The sequence below is a fragment of the Belonocnema kinseyi genome, chromosome 6 (genome assembly GCF_010883055.1).
Source record: "Belonocnema kinseyi isolate 2016_QV_RU_SX_M_011 chromosome 6, B_treatae_v1, whole genome shotgun sequence".
NCBI classification, from domain to species: Eukaryota; Metazoa; Arthropoda; class Insecta; order Hymenoptera; family Cynipidae; genus Belonocnema; species Belonocnema kinseyi.
Genome location: NC_046662.1, coordinates 35,431,696 through 35,449,800, shown reverse-complemented (window position 1 = coordinate 35,449,800; position 18,105 = coordinate 35,431,696). Strand labels below are relative to the sequence as shown.

The following is an 18,105-nucleotide window of genomic DNA, read 5'->3' as shown; positions in this document are numbered from 1 at the left end:
TAATGAAAATACGTAGAAGATTTTGAAACTTACATCTTAGCTTCATGGTTGCTTCATTAAATTGTTGCATCGTCGACAACATTTTTAGACAGCTTTCAATATTCATCTCGATAGGTTTCTTATTTATTTTTGAAGTCATTCTGAAAAAATGCTGTAAATAATAATAATAATTTTTTTATTGCTCAGGTAATATGTTCTAAAAAAGTTTACGTTCTGAAATGTTCAGTATTTTTAATTATTTGACGTTTCTCATATTATTACAAATTTAATAAAAATTTAAAAATTAGTGAATTTGGAATAATACAAATAAAAAATGTAGTTTCGAATGTTTATTATAACGTTTAAAAGCTTTTTATATTAATGATATTGTAATCTGAACAGTGGATTAGGCAACTTTTATGTTTTACAATTTAACTCCATAAAAATAATTAAGGTTGTAAAAATTGGCATTATTACAGAGTGGCCGTTTTAATCGAAGTAAAAAATTCCCGTTTTTTCCTAGGTTCGCAAAAATTCTTTACGGCCACTGAAATTGAAAGATTAGAAATCTTGTAGCTCAACATTTTTTTATTTGAAGTTATAAAAAGGGAACCGCAAATTAAAACAATCAAAGTGGAAGCTTTTCACGCATTTCAATTGAACATTTCTAAATTAAATGCCGTTGAACTGTAAAATTTAACATTTGAAATTTTTATCAATTGTACTGTTGAAAGATTTAAAACATATAGAGCCACACTTTTTAAATTAGAAAGATAATCAATTTAATTTCAAGTTATTACAAATTAATAATTGTTAAATTGTTTTTTATAGATTAAAATTTGTTTTTGTTTTGAAATATTTTCTCTCTCAAAATAAAAGATTGTGTAACATTTTTTCAGGAATCTTAAGAAAATATTCTTATTATCTGGCAATCTTTCAAGATCCTTAAGAAGCTTCAAAAAATGATTTCAAAACCTTCAAAAATCTACATTTTTTTTTAAAATGTTTGGAACCTTCAAATTTTAAATAAAGGGTTTCACAGCATAACCGGAAATTCATACCGGAATCATTTTTTTTCTTTTTCGAGAATACGATTTTTGAGAAGGTTTTCTTCTCTCTCCTGAAAAATTTGTCCCGATGGACTTAAATGCTTTTGCCGCGACACCCCTGTGTAATTTTTTTATAAGTTTTTAACATCTACACATTGACTGGAACTTTTTATAAATTTTTTTTTCAATTTTGCAAAATTGAAAAACTGCTTAAAAATTTTGCAGATTCTATTTAGAACATTTTTGAAATAATTGGAAATCTTTTTGAAAATTCTCCTGAAATTAATTTTTTAAAAAGAAAAAAATCATATTTAATTTCCCTAGGAATCTTAATAACATTTTTTCATTCTTTTGAAAGCTTTCAAAATGTTTAAAAAGACTTCTAAATGTGTTTTTAAATATTCTCCTAAAATTATTTTTAAAAAACTAAAAATTCATTCAAAATCATTTTTTTTAAACTTCAATCCTATAAATTGCTTAATTTTGAACAAATTCAGAATCTTCTTGTAGAATCATTTATTTTTCATTATATCAATATATCATTATATCAATATATCTAAAAAATACAATAAACATGTAATCGTTACATAATCAGTTGAAAAAATTGATATTCAACAAAAAAAGACAAACAAACAACAAAATAACTTAATTTTAACAAAATACATAGTTGAATCATCAACAAAACAGATTAAAAATTGTCAACCAAACAGTTGCATTTCTAAACAATGAAGATAAAATTTCTTACAAAAGTAATCAATTTTCAAAAAAATAGTTCGATTTTCAACCAAGAAAATTAATTTTCTACTAAATAATTATAAATTTTAAGTAAAAAATTAAATGGTTAAATATACGGTAAACAAATTTTTTCGAAGAAAAAAGACAAATATTCAAGAAAATAATAAAATCCTCTATCAAAAACATTAATTATTAACAAAAATATAAATTATGTACCAAAAAAGACGAATATTAAAAAACAGAAGAATTTTCAACCAAATAGTTTAATTATTAACAAAAATGATGAATTTTAAATAAAAAAGTTAATTTTCTACAGAACAGTACGATTAAAAAAAAATACATTAAATTTCAAATAAGTATTTTAAGTTTCTACTAGAAAAAGATGAATTTTCTTTAACTGCATTTTAAAATTCTCTCAATTTAAAATGTACGCTCAAAATGATGAATATCGAACATTGTGGAAAAAAATGCAGAATTACGCCTTGTAAACTGAATGATTTCATAACTGGCAAAGTTAACAAATGAACTTAAAATCAAACAAAATGTTGAAATCGAACTTGTTTAAAAATTGCAATATATCAAGTGATATGAAATTTATAATAATTCAAGCAATTAAAAAAATTTTTTTCTACAAATTTTTTAAATTCCTAATCAAAAAATTGAAAGATACTATAAAAATGTTAAAAAGTAGGTGTTACAAAAATACAAAAAAATAACCTCAAACATGAATAATATCCCTAAAAGAAGTTGCATAAAAATGTAACTTGCCAAATTTTAAGACACTGCTTGAAAGAAAATCTCTAAAACTCTTAATTGATACATCTTTCTTATAAAAAATTAACACTTACATTTAAAATAGTTTATCAATTTCTCACGTTCGAAACTTTAGCATCACTCGAAACAAAATGTTGCCAACTAAACAAGCCGAAACTCGTTTTTTGAGAAAAAAGTGGTGGGGAGAACCGACTGTAGTAGAAGGAGGTAACAAACATGGCGGCTCCATCACTTCCTCAATTTTATTTTTCCACTATTAATAATTAATCACTAGAAAATTCACAACTTTCTTGTTGTAAAATCTTCTAAAATTTAAAACAGTACAAATTAAATCAAACAATTCGACTCTCTTTCTTTCTTTTTATAAAGTAAATAAGGACATTTGAGCCTCGCAGACTTTTATCGATTATTTTCCACATCCGGTGTTGAGAACTGTCCATAATTTGCGCGCGAAACAACGCACTATCGCATAGCCAATAGGAGCAGCCCCTAAACAATCGCTTGACGAAATCGTCCTCTCACTCCGTCCAATGGATACGCGCGCCTTCTTCTTTACTGGAGTAAAGGTATTTTCTGATTGGGCGACCTTGCTATGTAATTTTCATGAACGCTCGTTGCGGATTCGGCTTTTTAGGCCGCTATGCGCGATTCACGGATTCAATATTCGCGTTCATCTCCATTCTCTTTTCTTGACTGTGCTCCAAAGTATTATTTCTAGGCGGTTATTTGTAGAATGCCGGTTTGTTGTTGCGCGACTCTTGATAATTATCAATGCAAGTTTATCGTGGGATTATAAGAGACGGAAAAAGTCAATCCTGGTGGAGGAAGTCGGTGCTTCTCGCCCGCAAAGCAAACTTTGTGCAATTCAGGCCGGTAGCCAATGCAATATTTTTACCTTAGACTGCAATTGCCACCAAAAGGAAGAAAAGCGACGAGGCCCGTCCCTCGGAGAATAAACAGCGGTGAGTGAAACTTATATTTGAAATGTACTTTTTTGTTTAATCTGCTTTCGAGACTGTGATTTTGCTGAGCGTTGGAGCAAAACTTGTGCAGAATTGCTAACAATGCTGTTTTTCCCTCAGGCCCAGGGCTGTCAATACTGACAAAGAAAAGGGGGTGAAGGTTTAATTATTCTTTGTACTGACTCCCTTATGCTAATGGACATCGAATTATTGAAACTCATTCATAAATTTGGTGGGGTTACTTTTCAGCATTGTGATAGACTTTTGAAAAAATACGCTTAGGATTTCGGTGAAAAATTGTCTTTTTTGGCTGTTTTAATTTAATTTTTGAAAATATTTTTACATTTCATCACGTGCTCTTATATCTACAAGTTTATTTTACCAAATAAAATTATTTATGAGTTATTTCAATAGGTTATATTTCTCAGCATGAAACTTTATAAATTTCTATAATTTCATTTATAAATTTTGGAGTAGAATCGAAATTTCGAGGTTGATATAATTGCTCCAAAAATGAAAATTACGTCTCCTTCAGTGAACATTTTATCACTTAGTTATATTCCATGACAATTTAATGTTTCATTTTTCTAGAAGGAATAATTTTTTCAGTGCTGTGAATTAATTTTAATTATTAATAAAATATTTGCTTGGTGTAAGAAATTTATTAGAAGTATTACAAATGGTAAATAATGTGATCGTGAATTGTCATCAGGAGATAAACAAAAGTACAAAATTTTCCCGCTGTTTTGGTAATCTATTTTTGGAACGTATAAGGACAATCAGATTTGAGATCAGATTTAATCAGAGAACTTGTTTCAAAACGATTCAGAGCTATACGCAAATGTGACTTACACAAATAATAATACAACCTGTGACACGAAAATACGTTTCTAACTGAAGATCATGATTGCAATCAATTGAGATATCGTTTTAATCAATCTTATCACTTTTCTTCACACTTAACTCTCTTTTCCTCCTTTTTGCAGTTTCACTAATTTTGCAAGTTAAATTAAAATTAATTAAATTGAACAATTTCCCATTTTTAAATATTGAAGTAATACCTTTCAATTAATAGTTTTAAATAAGGTTTTCATAAATTAAGCTTTTTAATTACAAACTTTTCATATAGAATAATTTTAATTAAAAATGTTTTGAAAAAATTCTTGATTGAAACATAAAAATTGAAAAATTTCTACTTGAAATGTTAAAAATGGAAACATTTTACATTTTTAAATATCAAAGTTATATCTGTGAATGAATAATTTTTAAAAAAGGCTCTCAAAACATTAACTTTTTAATTAAAAATACTTCATATTGAATAATTTCGATTAATTTTTTTTTAATTCTTATTGAAACATCAGAAATTGTAAAATTGAAAAATTTCAGATTTTTAAATATCAAAGTTATACCCTTCAATTAATTATTTTAAGTAAGTCTTTGAAAATTTAGCTTTTTAATTCGAAAGCCGTCATACTGTTTAATTTCAATTTATTTTTTTTCAATTTTCTCATTGAAATATTAGAAATTTCATATTTTTGAATATCAGTCTTATTCCTTTTAATTAATATTTTTAAATGCGGCTTTTAAAAAGTTAGCTTTATAATTACAAAGCCTTCATATTGAATAATGTTAATTTAAAAATGTTTTGAAAGAATTCCTTAGTGAAATATTAGAAGTAGCAAAGTTTTGAGTTGAAATGTTCAATATTGAACAATTTCACATATTTAAATATGAAAGTTATACCTTTCAATCAATAGTTTTAAATAAGGTTTTCAGAAATTGTGCTTTTTAATTGCAACGTTTCCATATTGAATAATTTAAATTGAAAAATGTTTTGAAAAAATCCTTATTGAAATATTAGAAATTGCAAAATTTCAGATTTTTAAATATTTTAAATTAATCATTTTTAATAAGGCTTTTAAAATTTAGCTTTTTAATTATAAAGCCTTAATGTTGAATAATTTCAATTACATTTTTTTTAATTCTTTATTGAAACATTAGAAATTTCAGATTTTTAAATATACTTATTCCTTTTAATTAATAATTTTAAATGCGGCTCTAAGTGGAAAGGTTGAAAATTAAACAATTTCCCATTTTTAAATATCAAAGTTCTACCTTAGAGTTAATCATTTTAAATGAGGCTTTCAAGAATTGTAATTTTTAGTTACGAAGACTTTGTGATGAATAATTTTAAATTGATAAACTTTTTTAAAATGCCTAATTAAAACATTAGATACTACAAAATTTCAAATTGAAAAGTTCAATATTGAAAAATTACAAATTAAAAACGATTAGAAAGCAAATAATTCATGATGAAATAATATCACATCAAAAAGTGCAAGATTTAAGAATTCGAGGGTTCTAAGTTGATAAAACTACTCCAAAAATTTTTATTGAGTTTCTGATTCAAAATATAAATAATTTGTCTGCTATAATTGGATTTAAAAAAATTATAATTTTTTAAATTCCTTTACATATTTCTTTTATTCTCTGAAATAAGCTTTTCTACTGCCTTATTGAATGATTAAAAATTAAAAATTTAAATAGATAATAACAAGTAATTCATGATTAAAAATTTTGAAATGAACAATGTCAAATTTAAAACAATTTGAAAACAAGTAATTTTAGATTGAATAAATTCAAATTTATTTTGGATTTTACAAAATTATAATTTGTTTAGATTCCTTCTTATTTTATTCTCTGAAATAGACTTTTCTACTTCCTCATGAAACGCTGGAAAGTGACAAAATTGATATTAAAAACTGTTATAAAAAAAATATTCATTTTTGAATAATTTCACATAAAAAATTTCAAAATTGTACAATTTCAAATTAAAAACGATTATAAAAAAAATAATTAATGACTGAATAAATTCAAATTTAAATAGGTCGAAATTTGTCATTAACTTTTAAAATTTCTATAATTCAATTAATATTTTGAAATAGAATCGAAGGTTCGAAGTTGATAAATAATTTATGATTGGGGAGATAAAAATCAAACAATTTCATGTAGAAAACGATTTTAAAACAAATAATTGATCATTGAACAATTTCAACATATTAAGATCAAAATTGAACAATTTGAAGTTAAAAAAACGATTATAAAAAATTAATGATTGAATAAATTCAAGTTTAAGTCGTTCAAAGTTTGGTATTAAACTTCAAAAATGTCCATAATTTTAGTAATATCCAAGAGTAGAACCGAAGGTTCGAAAACCATTCCAAAAATTCTGATTAAGTTTCAAAATAAAATCGAGTGTAAAACAAATAATTCACGATTGAATAATTTCAACTTAATAAGATCAATATTGAATATTTTTAAATTAAATAAGGATTATAAAACAAATAATTTATAGCTGAATAAATTCAAACTTAAATCTTCCAAAGTTGTGCATTAAACTTTGAAATTGTCGATAATTTCATTAATATTTTATAGTAGAATCGAAGGTTCGAAATTGATATGGCTAATATAAAAATTTGATTTAAGTTTCTGATATAAAAAAAAATTAATTTGGCACATATTTTGGATTTTACAAAATTATAACTTTTAGATTCCTTTACATAATATTTTATTTTCTGAAAGACTTTTCTACTTCCTTATTAAATCGTTAGAAATTGAAAATTTTAAAATTGAAGAATTTCAAATTAAAGCGGTTATAAAACAAATAATTTATGATTGGATAATTTCAAATTGAAAATTTCAAAATTGATATAATGTAGAACAAATTTTCCAAATAGTTTGTACTTTACAACATTATAATTTCTATGTAATTTATATATTGTATTATAATACAATATATACTGTACATATTTCTTTTATACTCTGAAATAAAATTTTCGAGTTCCTAATTGAACCGCTAGAAATGGAAAAATTTTAAATTATAAAGTTAATTGTGCAATTTCAAATTCAAAAATATTACAAAACGGATAATTTCAGATTGAAATCATTCAGGATTGAACAAATTCAAATTTGAATCGATCAAAGTGGTACAGTTTTCAAGTTTCAACTAATTTGAAATAAAAAAATAGACATCCATTTATAGATTACATAAATTTAAAAATTATTTTGAAATTTAATAATTATTTTAAAATTTAATGTTTAAATCGATCAAAGTGATAAAATTCTCATTTTTTTAACTAGTATTAAATTAAAGACTGGAGAAAGATTGATTAAATATTTAAATCCTTTAAAATTGTAAAGTTAAAAAATTAGAACCCACAATAATGACTTGTTTTTATATTCTATCATTTTTGTTTAAAGGTTTATGCATTTGAAAAATGCAAACATTCCATTTAAAGCTGAACAATTGTCGCTCAAATCTTTTCGGTCTTAATCTCCGATTTAAATTTACAAAGTTGTCAAATTTTATAAAAAATCAATAATTATGAATTATATTATCAAATTTGAACTTTTTAAATGTAATAAATTTTAAGTTGACAAGCTTCTACACATTTCTACTTAACTTCATTTAATTTTTTTGTCTCACTTTTTATCAAAGTAGTCTCTTGTTAAGAAACATTCCTCGTTGAGAAATTGGTTCATAAGATAAATATAATTATATAAACAAAATTATTATACCCTTTTTTATTTTTAGAGAATGTATACTAGGGATTTTAATTTTATGAGACGGAAAAATGTTTTAATCTGAATATTCTCACTAGTCTAAAGTGCACTTTTTTAGTTAACAAATTTTTAATAAAAAAAATCTAAATCGGATATGTTTAGGGGACTTCCCATTTGAGTTTTGGCTTTTTTTTATTAATTTTTTGCTTTTATTTTCTGAATGGCTTGAAAATGCAAATGTTAAATTTGTATAAATGTCGAATTATCCCCTTTAACATTAAAATGATTGTACATCATTTAATGTAATTTTTAAAACTCATTTTTAAGAAAATAATTTAATCTTACTCTTTTTTACAATTTTTTATGAGAATTTGGCATACTTTGTTCCAATTACAAATTACAATAAGTGAATTAATTATAGTTACTTATTTTAGAAGAATGTAAAAGAATTGAAAAAAAAAAGATTATTTTCCTTAAACATTAGTTTAAAAAATTTCATCAAATTATTTACAATGATGGTAAATAGAAAGGGGGTAATTGTATATGTATAACAAGTTAATTAATGCCTTTTCAAGGCATTGCGAACATAAAAACAAAACAAAAATCATTAAAAAACGAAAATCAAGAAGGGTACTTTAAATCATGTCCGATTTTGTTTTTGTGAAACATTTGTAGGCTTAAAACATACATCTAAGGCAAGCATGTGTTCAGATTTGAAAATAATTTTTTTTTTATCACCCTATTATATACGGATCAACACATGTTTAAAAATAGTCAAAGAATTATACAAAACATTGCATAACATTAATTAAAAATAAGACTTATTCCCTAAAATAACCAAAAGTAAATTACAAATTTAAAAAACAAAATTTATGCTATCTTTTTTCTACCAATTATTATTTCTGAAAAAAATACATGTTAATTCTATGTTTGCTATTTTTGGTCTTAAATCAACCATTAATGTAAAAAGTAGCTTTTGCAGTTTCTAGTTTTCTAGAACTTAAAAGTCATTTATTCATTCTGATTCTCTTCAGTATCAAATATCAAAACTTATGAGACTTCATGCATTGTATTTATGTCTTTCACATTAATATGCTGACCTACTTACATGAGAAAAGTAAGAATTGAGCAGAATAAACACTTATTACTTTTCCTTTCCTGGAAAAGCAATACTTGAACCGTAAATAATAATATCCATTATGTTTCAGGGCACTGAGCAAAATTGGATAAATACGATACGGCTTCTGTAATCAATCATGTCCGACTTCGCAAAACACGAAGTGCCGTCGGATACACAGGACACTTACTTTGAAGAATCGGAATCAGATTCTCAATTCGTCAAAAATCAAAACAACAGTAGCAGCTTTAACGAGAGTCAGGATTTTCATCTGATCGACACCGGAGTGTCCCAAGAGTTCGCAGCTGAATTACCTGATGGACCGATTAAAGATTCGGGAGCAATCGATACCGAGGATGTGAGTATGGAAAAGGAGAGTGAACTCGCAGAGAAGGCAGTGGACAACAATGAAAATAAGGATATTTTCGACAACGAGAATCAAACAATGGAAGGACCAGAAGACGATGAAGATGTCGTGCACGGCACTCCACCTCACTGTCTCTCATCGCCATCAAAAAAGCTCTCGGCCAATGCAGATGTGAACTTTCTAAAACGGAAGGCGGGCTCTTTCAACGATTCTCTGGAGAACGAAGTGACGTTTAAGAAGAATAGAGTCGATTTAGAGGATAAATTTCCGGACGAGAGTGAGGCAATGGAGGCTGACACTGTTCCCCTCGATGGTGTCGAGGATTCACAGAAAGCGGAAGATTCACAGAAGGAAATTGAAACAGTTGAATCTGTGATAATTCCGGAAACTCAGGAATCGACGCAGGACACACAACCGATTGAGGATGATGAGGCGTTAAAGGATTTGGAATCTGAGACTATCGTCGAAGGTGAGAACAATGATGAAGATCTTGCCAATAATCCGGATTTGGAGAATGAGAATTCGTTGGAAGAGGAGTGTGAACTCGTGAATGAAGCGATAGATGCTGTCGATGACGTCAAAGTGTTACAGAATGACTCGACCTTGGTCAATGACGGAGATTTAAACGAATCGAAGAATATTTCCGAGGATATTGATTTTTCTGGTGATGTCAGTTTCCCCGAGAATGAGGACGTGCAGGGAAAAGAGGAAACAGAGAAGAATTTGGTGGAGGATTTGGTTGAGAAATCGAATGAAGTTGTTGATAAGAAATCCGAGGTTTTGGAAAATGAGACTGATTTGAAGAATGATAATCTTGAGAATCAGGAGGACATTCCAAACGAGAATAATAAATTTGAGGAGACGAAGGTGGATAAAGAGTCAAAAGTTGATGAAGATAAAGACGTTGAAGAGGCTAAAGTCGATGAAGAGTCTAAAGTTAATGAAAAGACTCAAATCGGTGAAGATACTAAAGTTGATGAAGAGGCTAAAGTTGAAGAAAAGGCTGAAGTTGTAGAAGAAACCAAAGGTGACGAAGAGACGAAAATTGACGAGTTGGAAGAAAAGATTGCAGAATCCAATCCCGTAATCGAGGAAGATAAAACAAAAAGCATAGAAGACACTTTGAAGCAATTGGGGGAAGAAATGGATACCGTGGAACATATGGAACAACCGCTCACAGAAAAAGAATCCACAGAGTCAGAACTTCTCGCTGCTCTGACCGATTCGGACACGAATGCGGATCCTGAGGAAGGACCTGAAAATAAGGAAGAACCTGAAAATAAGGATGAACCTGAAAATAAGGAAGAACCTGAAAAGAAGGAAGAGCCTGAAAATAAGAAAGAATGTGAAAATAAAGAAGAGCCTGCTGCAAATAAGGAAGAACCTGAAAATGAGGAAGAGTCTACTAAAATGGAAACTGAGGATATTACCGAGAAAGTTGAAGCGAAAGAAGAGGAAGTAGAAGAAAAAAAAGTCGAAGAGAAGGCTGATCTGAAGTCTCGAATGAGCATAGAAGTGATTTACGACCGTTCATCCCTGAGCCAAGCGAAACCTGCCGAAGTTGTCGAAATCGACGACGATGGTGAGAAGATTGTTTTGGATTCTTCCCAGGAGGACAGTGTTCAGCAGCCCGGCGTTTTATCAGATATTGCAAAAGACGAGAGTATCTACAAGAGTTGCTACGAGAGTAAAAGCAACAGCGACTTTAGTTACAAGTCGGTTGCTAGCAAAGATTCGGCGGACGATCACAAATTGGAAACTCCTCTGACAAATGGAAGCGATTCGAAAAACGCGACCGCAAGTGATTCCGACGCGAAGGATACGATTTCCAAAACAAAGTTGGAATCTGCTGGAGTTGCTGCCAATCCACCGTTTTATGTCATCAGCGATGGCGAGGGAGATTCGATGGTGGATGATGCCAAGAACAAATCCTCAAGCGATAACGACACACTTCCCACTTCGGTGAAGACAATGCAGGTGGAGAAGGACATCAGTGTTTGCGTGCGATTGAAGTGTTTGGTGACGATTGACGAGAGCACGAAGGAAATTTTGGGTAAGGAGTTGCTGACGGTAAATTGTGAATCGAGCGGTGATCAGATCCGACATATTGACACCTCGACATCGCTCGCGGATATTTCTGGAAATGACAACAAAGACAGTTCGCCCGGTTCCGTGACTTCGGCAACATATCCGCGATTTTCGATAATGTCGACCTCAACCGTGAGCTCGACAACTTCGTCATCGAGTGCCGGCTCGTCGAAGGCTTCCGGCCAAGACAAGATATTTCCGGCGCCGAAAGGCCCGGCAAAGCACACGAAGAAAGTCCACCTTGAATTGGATCAGTTGTCCAAGGAGTGGAAGAATTGTCATCTGGTCGCGATGTCGGTTCTGAATTATGCCAATTCGGAATTGAGTGCCGTCGATTTGCAGAATGGGGTTGCTGATGCATTGTACGAGCCTTTGAGGAAGATGCATGCATCGACGCCGGAAGCGAGCAGTAAAGAGACGCCTCAGCGGAATGCGAAGAAGGGAAGACCGCCAAAGAGATTGCAGCGAGGCGCGACGCGAAAGAGGACGAAAGTTGTCGCGAAAATATCGCCGAATGTGATTAATTCGATTCAGGAGGACAGTGATGATTTGAGTTTGTCGAGCGTGAAAGAGACGAAGAGTAAATCGACGACTGCAGCAGCAACAGCAGCAGCAGCTGGTGGTGGATCGTCGACGCCAGTGAAGAAATCGGTGGAGGGATTGAGAAATTCGGCGCTTCCGGCGGCTGCCGAGACGGACGAATTGATGGGCAAGGAAGTCTTTGCCAAGTGGTCGGACAATCATTATTATGCCGGGGTTGTGGTGGACAAGACCAAGGCGAAATATAAGGTGAACTTTCTGGATGGGAAGAATAAGCAATTGATACCGGAATTTATCGTGCCGATTCCAAAGACTCTGAACAAGGGACTTTCTGTTTACACTCTGACCAAGGATGGTGATTATGGACCTTGCGGGATCATTGTTGATATCCTGGAGTCGAGTAAAGAGACAAAGTATGTAGTTGAGCCGGATGAGGGGAAGAGGATCACGGTTCAGATTAAGGACATTTTCTTGACGGGGGATCAAGCGCAGGTTTTGAAGGAGGAAAGTTTGTCTGGACTTAGTAGTGTTCCATCAACTCCGCATTCGATATCGAAGGTAACTAGAACTAGAGCGAGATAGTGTGTGTCGTCTTGTGAATTTAAATGTTTCGATTTGTAGACTTTAATGGTTCTTTAACGTTCTTTCATCTTCTTTGTTTTTTTTTTTAAATATTGAATTTAAGGAAGGAAAGATTCCTTTGGAAAATACAGAAATTCTATTTCATTAGTTCGCTTTTGTTTTTAGGGAGAGATTTTTCCTTGACTTGAAGGATTTACAAATTTAAGTAGAGAATTTTAGGAATGTTTAGTTTTAATTAGTAAGATTGATTTCAAATTGATTATACTCTAAATAGCAAAAATTGTATTTAGAATGATTTAGAAAAGATTAATTTAAGATTGATTTTAATTTAAAAAAAAGTCAATTTTTACGTAGAAAAATTAAGAAACATATATGTTCCTAAATTTTGTTTACATCACTCCGATTTCTTGACATTGATTAATTTAGAAAAACAATTCTATTTCTAAGCCTTTCACACACGCTTCCTATGTGCATGATTCTTTAATAAAAAATTATATTGCATTTAAATGTGTAAAAACAATTTATTTTACTCCAAAAACCCAAAAATTTTAATAATTCTAGTATTTTTTAAAATTTATATGTAGAGAGATTCCGAAATATTTTAATGTGACAACATTTTTAAGAATTGTCAGATCTTTTGAAGAGATTTGATTAATTTTTGTTTTCAAAAATATTTAGAATAAAAATTAATACTAGTCTAGATGCCGATTAAAATATAATTCAGAAAGAGAAACGTTGAACTGAAATATTTTTAAATTTATGAGGTTCCAGTTGAAAAATTTTAATAATTCGAATCTTTAAAATGTGTATTTTTAATTTTTAATGCATAATATTTAAAATATTGAATATCTAAAAAAAAATTAAGGACACAATTTAACTAAAAAATATTTGCTCTAGTAAACACAATTTTTTCTCAAATACTATTTGTTTGGTTGAAATTTTATGATTGAAAAAGTAACGTTTAAATTTATTTTTAAGGTGTCCTTTTAAATTCAGTTTTTTTATGTGTATTCTAATTTGTAGAATTTTTAGATACTTATTTGAAGTAAATCGAGTCAACTCATCTCTTTCTATTTTACCTTTAAAATATTTTTAATTGATACATTCATAAATTAAGTATACATTTTGAACAAGAAATACAAAAGGAAAATTGTTTGAGCGATAACAGAACTATTTATATATTTTTTAACAAAAATCTCATAATATTAAAGACTGGATTATTATTAATTAATAAATAAGAATTATTATTGAAATTAATTGATTGGATATAAATAAAAGCTTCTACATTTTTTTATTACATGCTATTTTTAATTATATATAGGTAATAAATATGGATAAGATATTTGAGTGCATGCTTTTATCTTTTATAGCTTTTTAGAGTATAAAAATATTTCTATAGTACAAAAATATATTCTTTTCTTCGAAGATCTGCTTTTGAAGAAAACTACTTTTTTACATTATACTATTTTAATGTGTATCTTGCACTGGGTAACAAAATAGGCTTTTTGGATATTTATGATGACTAATTTTAAATCTAAAATATCAAATCCAAATTGTGGAATTTAAAATTTTTTAATATATATAATATACATCTATATTTTATTTTGTAACTTCTTAATTTTATTTAGTTTTTAATTAAAATTGTTTAATTTAATTAAGTTTTTTAAATATTTAAGTTAAGTGAAAAATCTCGTATATATTATACCTCATAGAATTTCATATTTTTACTAAAATATCTAACGTCATTTTGTGACCGTTTTCAAAATAATGTGCCGTTTTTGTACAAGATATTCTTTAAATTCTATGCGAATTTCTTTCAAAGTTTGACTGCTGTGAAGTTAATTTTAAAAGTAAAACATTTTATTCCATAAATAGAAGAAGGAAAGAAGTTTATTTACCAAATGAAAACAAAAACATCTTATAAATATTCTTGTCCATTTTGTGCAGATTGTTTTTTTCCCCGAAGCAATGCATGACTCTGTGGTTTTATTTTCTGTGAAGCAATTAAGCGGGCTTGAAATCTAGTGTAAAGCCTTCATAAAATGCTTTTAATTCTTTGTGTAACCTTTAAAATCTGTGAAATCTTTCTGAAAGCTTCGAAATCTGCAATCTTACACTTTGCGAAATCTTTTGGCATCCTTAAAATATTCATAAATTTATTGAATTATTTGCGTAATCATTGAAATCGTTTCAAATCTGTGAATTCCTTAAAATATTTCTAAAAGGTTTGAAATTTTTCTTAAATCATTGAATTCTTGTTATAATTTCGGAAATATTTTTCATTGTTGTGATCTTTCTGAAAGTTTCGAAATCTTTGCAATCTTTAAGCTTTGAGAAATCTTTCTGAAAGCTTTGATATCTTTGTGAAAACTTTTGAAATAATTGGCAAATCTTTTGAAGGCCTTAAAATATTCATAAATTTATTGCATTGTTTGTGTAATCATTGGAATCTTTTCAGATCTGTGAAATCCTTAAAATAGTTGATAAAATATTTCTGAAAGCTTTGAAATCTTTGTTAAATCATTGAATTCTTGTTATAATCTGAAAATATTTTTAATTTTTGTGCTCTTTCTGAAATCTTTGGAACCTTTTGAAGTATGTGAAATCTTGGTTAAATAATTAGGTTTTTAGTGTGATTAAAATATTTTTAATCTTTTTGAAAGCTTTGAAATCTTTGTGAAAACTTTTGAACTCGTTAATTTAGTTGTGAAATCCTTGAAATGTTAATGAAATCATTAAATTTCGAAATCTGTTAAATATTTGTGAGATCTTTTGGCAAGGCTTAAACCTTTTTAAAATCTTTGTAAAATCCTTGGAATATTTGTGAAATAATTTAACTATTTGTGAAACTTTTTGAAATCTTTATAATTTGTTTGAAAGTTTTGAAATTTTTGAGACATTTTTCGATATATTTCTGAGATTTTTTCAATTCCTTGGAATATTAGTGAGATTAATGAATTATTTTTGTACTCTTTTAAATAAATGAAATATTTCTGAAATTATTTTACTCTTGGTGTAATGACTGAAATCTGTGAAATCTTTTCAAAATATTTTTAATATTTTAAAAGGCTTTGAAATCCTTAGAAACCTGAAATGTTTTAATATCTTTGTGAAAAATTATAAAATATTTTAAATATTTGCAAAATCTTTAGAAATTCTTAAAATATTTGTGAAGTCATTGAATTATTAATGAAATCATTAGAAATTTTGTAAAGTGTATCTGAAATATTTGTGCAATCTTTGCATTCTTTCTGAAAGCTTTGAAACGTTTGGAAACTTGACATCTTTTAAATCTTTGTAAAATCATTTAATTATTGGCGTACTCTTTGAAATCCGTGAAATCTTTACAAAGTCTTTGTAATCTTTTTGAAATCTTGGAAATAATTGCGTAATCTTTTGAAATCCTTAGAATATTCATGAAATCATTTGTGTAATATTTAACGTTTTTTTTAGAAATCTTCTAAATCTTTCTGAAAGCTGTAAAACTTTTTGAAATCTGTTAAATCTGCACTTTTTCGGAATTCTTTGAAATCTGTGAAGTGTTTTGAAATCTTTGGGAAAACTTTTAAGATCTTTGAAATCCTTGAAATATTCGTTAACTCATTCAACTATTTGTGTAATCTTCTAAATCTTTGTAAAGTCTTTTAAAATGTTTGTGAAATATTTGAAATAATTGCGAAATATTTCTGAAAGTTTTTGAAATATGTGACAGCTTTTTAATCTTTGTAAAATCTTTTTAATATTTTTGAAAGTTTAAAAATATTTTGAAATCATTGAATTATTTGTGTAATATTTAAATCCTTGTAACATAATTCGAAATTTGTTTGAAAGCTTTGCAATCTTTTGAAAACGTTTGATCTTTAATGTACTTGCGAAATCTGTTGAAATCCTTGGAATATTCGTGAAATTATTGACTAATATGTGTAATCTTTGAAATCTTTATAAAATATTTGTAATCTTTTTAAATGCTTGAAAATCTAAAAATCTTTTAAGTAATTGCGAAATCTTTTGAAATCCTTAAAGTATTCGTGAAATCATTTAATTATTTGTGTAATCTATAAAATTTTTCTGAAGGGTTTCAAATCTGGGTTAAAACTTTTGATATCTATAAATAATTATGAAATTTTTGGTTTATTCGTTAAACCATTGAAGTATATGTGTAATTTATGAACTATTTGTGTAAGCTTTGATATATTTCTGAATTTTTGGACATCTGTGACATCTTTTAAATCTGTGTGAAATAATTTTTTTAAATCTTTGAAGTCTGACGTCTTTTGAGTCTTTTTAAAAGCCTTGAAAGCTTTGAAATCTGTGAAATTTTTTTAAAACTTTGAATTAATTGCGAAATCTTTTTCAAGCCCTTGAAATATTCGTGAAATCATTGAATATTTAAAATCTATTAAATCTTTATAAAAAGTTTATAATCTTCTTGAATGCTTTGAAATGTCTAGAAATTTGTCAAGTAATTGCGAAATCTTTTGAAATCCTTGAAATATTTGCAAAATCATTGAATTGTTTGTGTAACTTTTGACATCTCTTAAAATCTGTGATATATTTGGAATCTTCCTGAAAGCTTTAAAATCCCTAGAATTATTTGAAGTAATTGCAAAATCTTTTGGAATCCGTGTAATATTCTTTGAAATCTTTTTGAAAACTTTGAAATCTGTGAAATCTTTGTATCTTTGTTAAAGCCTTGACCGGGAAAATGACTGGAAATTTTACAAATTTTTAGAAAAAAAAATTCTGCCAGTTTGATTTCAACAGTTAAAAAAAATAATTAGTTGAATATTGCTATCTTTTTTCATTATAATGTCATTTAGTTTACAATACATAATTCGAAAATCTTTTACTTAAACATTTTAGATTTTAATTTTTAAGCGTACATTTTTTATTTTAGGAATTTTAAAATGTATTTGCAAAGACTTGAAAAAATTAAAAATTAGTTGCGTTTGAAATCGACAATTTCGGATTTTAAAAAACCTGTTTATTTGATCAAATGTGAATTTATATTCACATTTGATGATTAATAATAAAATAATTTGTCAATAATAATTGATTTTACAAGAAGATTTGGAATCAGTTCAAAATTTAAGAATTTCCAGATCATAACGTGATCAAATAAACTGTTTCAATTGGAAAGTTTTGGTAGTTAAATGTAAACGCTCGCTTTAAACTTTATGAACTATTTTCAATTTTAAAATATCAAAATAATGTATTCATAATTAAAGCCTCTTATTGAATTTAAAATATCGTTTTAGTATAAAATTCAAAATATGTAATTTTTTAGTTAAGGAAAATAACAATTGCGTAAAAATGAGGAATATTTTATTTATCATGTAAAATCAGTAG

At 27.9% G+C, this 18,105-nt stretch overlaps 1 protein-coding gene across 1 annotated transcript in view; it reads left to right on the top strand.

Moving 5' to 3' along the window:
• Window positions 1-3,180: 3,180 nt before the first annotated feature.
• The window catches only part of LOC117174293 (TP53-binding protein 1-like), a 28,900-nt gene continuing 13,975 nt past the window's right edge, over window positions 3,181-18,105 (top strand). Inside the window, exons 1-2 of the mRNA XM_033363264.1 lie at window positions 3,181-3,499; window positions 9,271-12,732. Of these exons, the coding sequence (XP_033219155.1) occupies window positions 9,319-12,732 (3,414 nt within the window). The 5' untranslated portion in view covers window positions 3,181-3,499; window positions 9,271-9,318. The remainder of the gene's footprint in view (window positions 3,500-9,270; window positions 12,733-18,105) is intronic.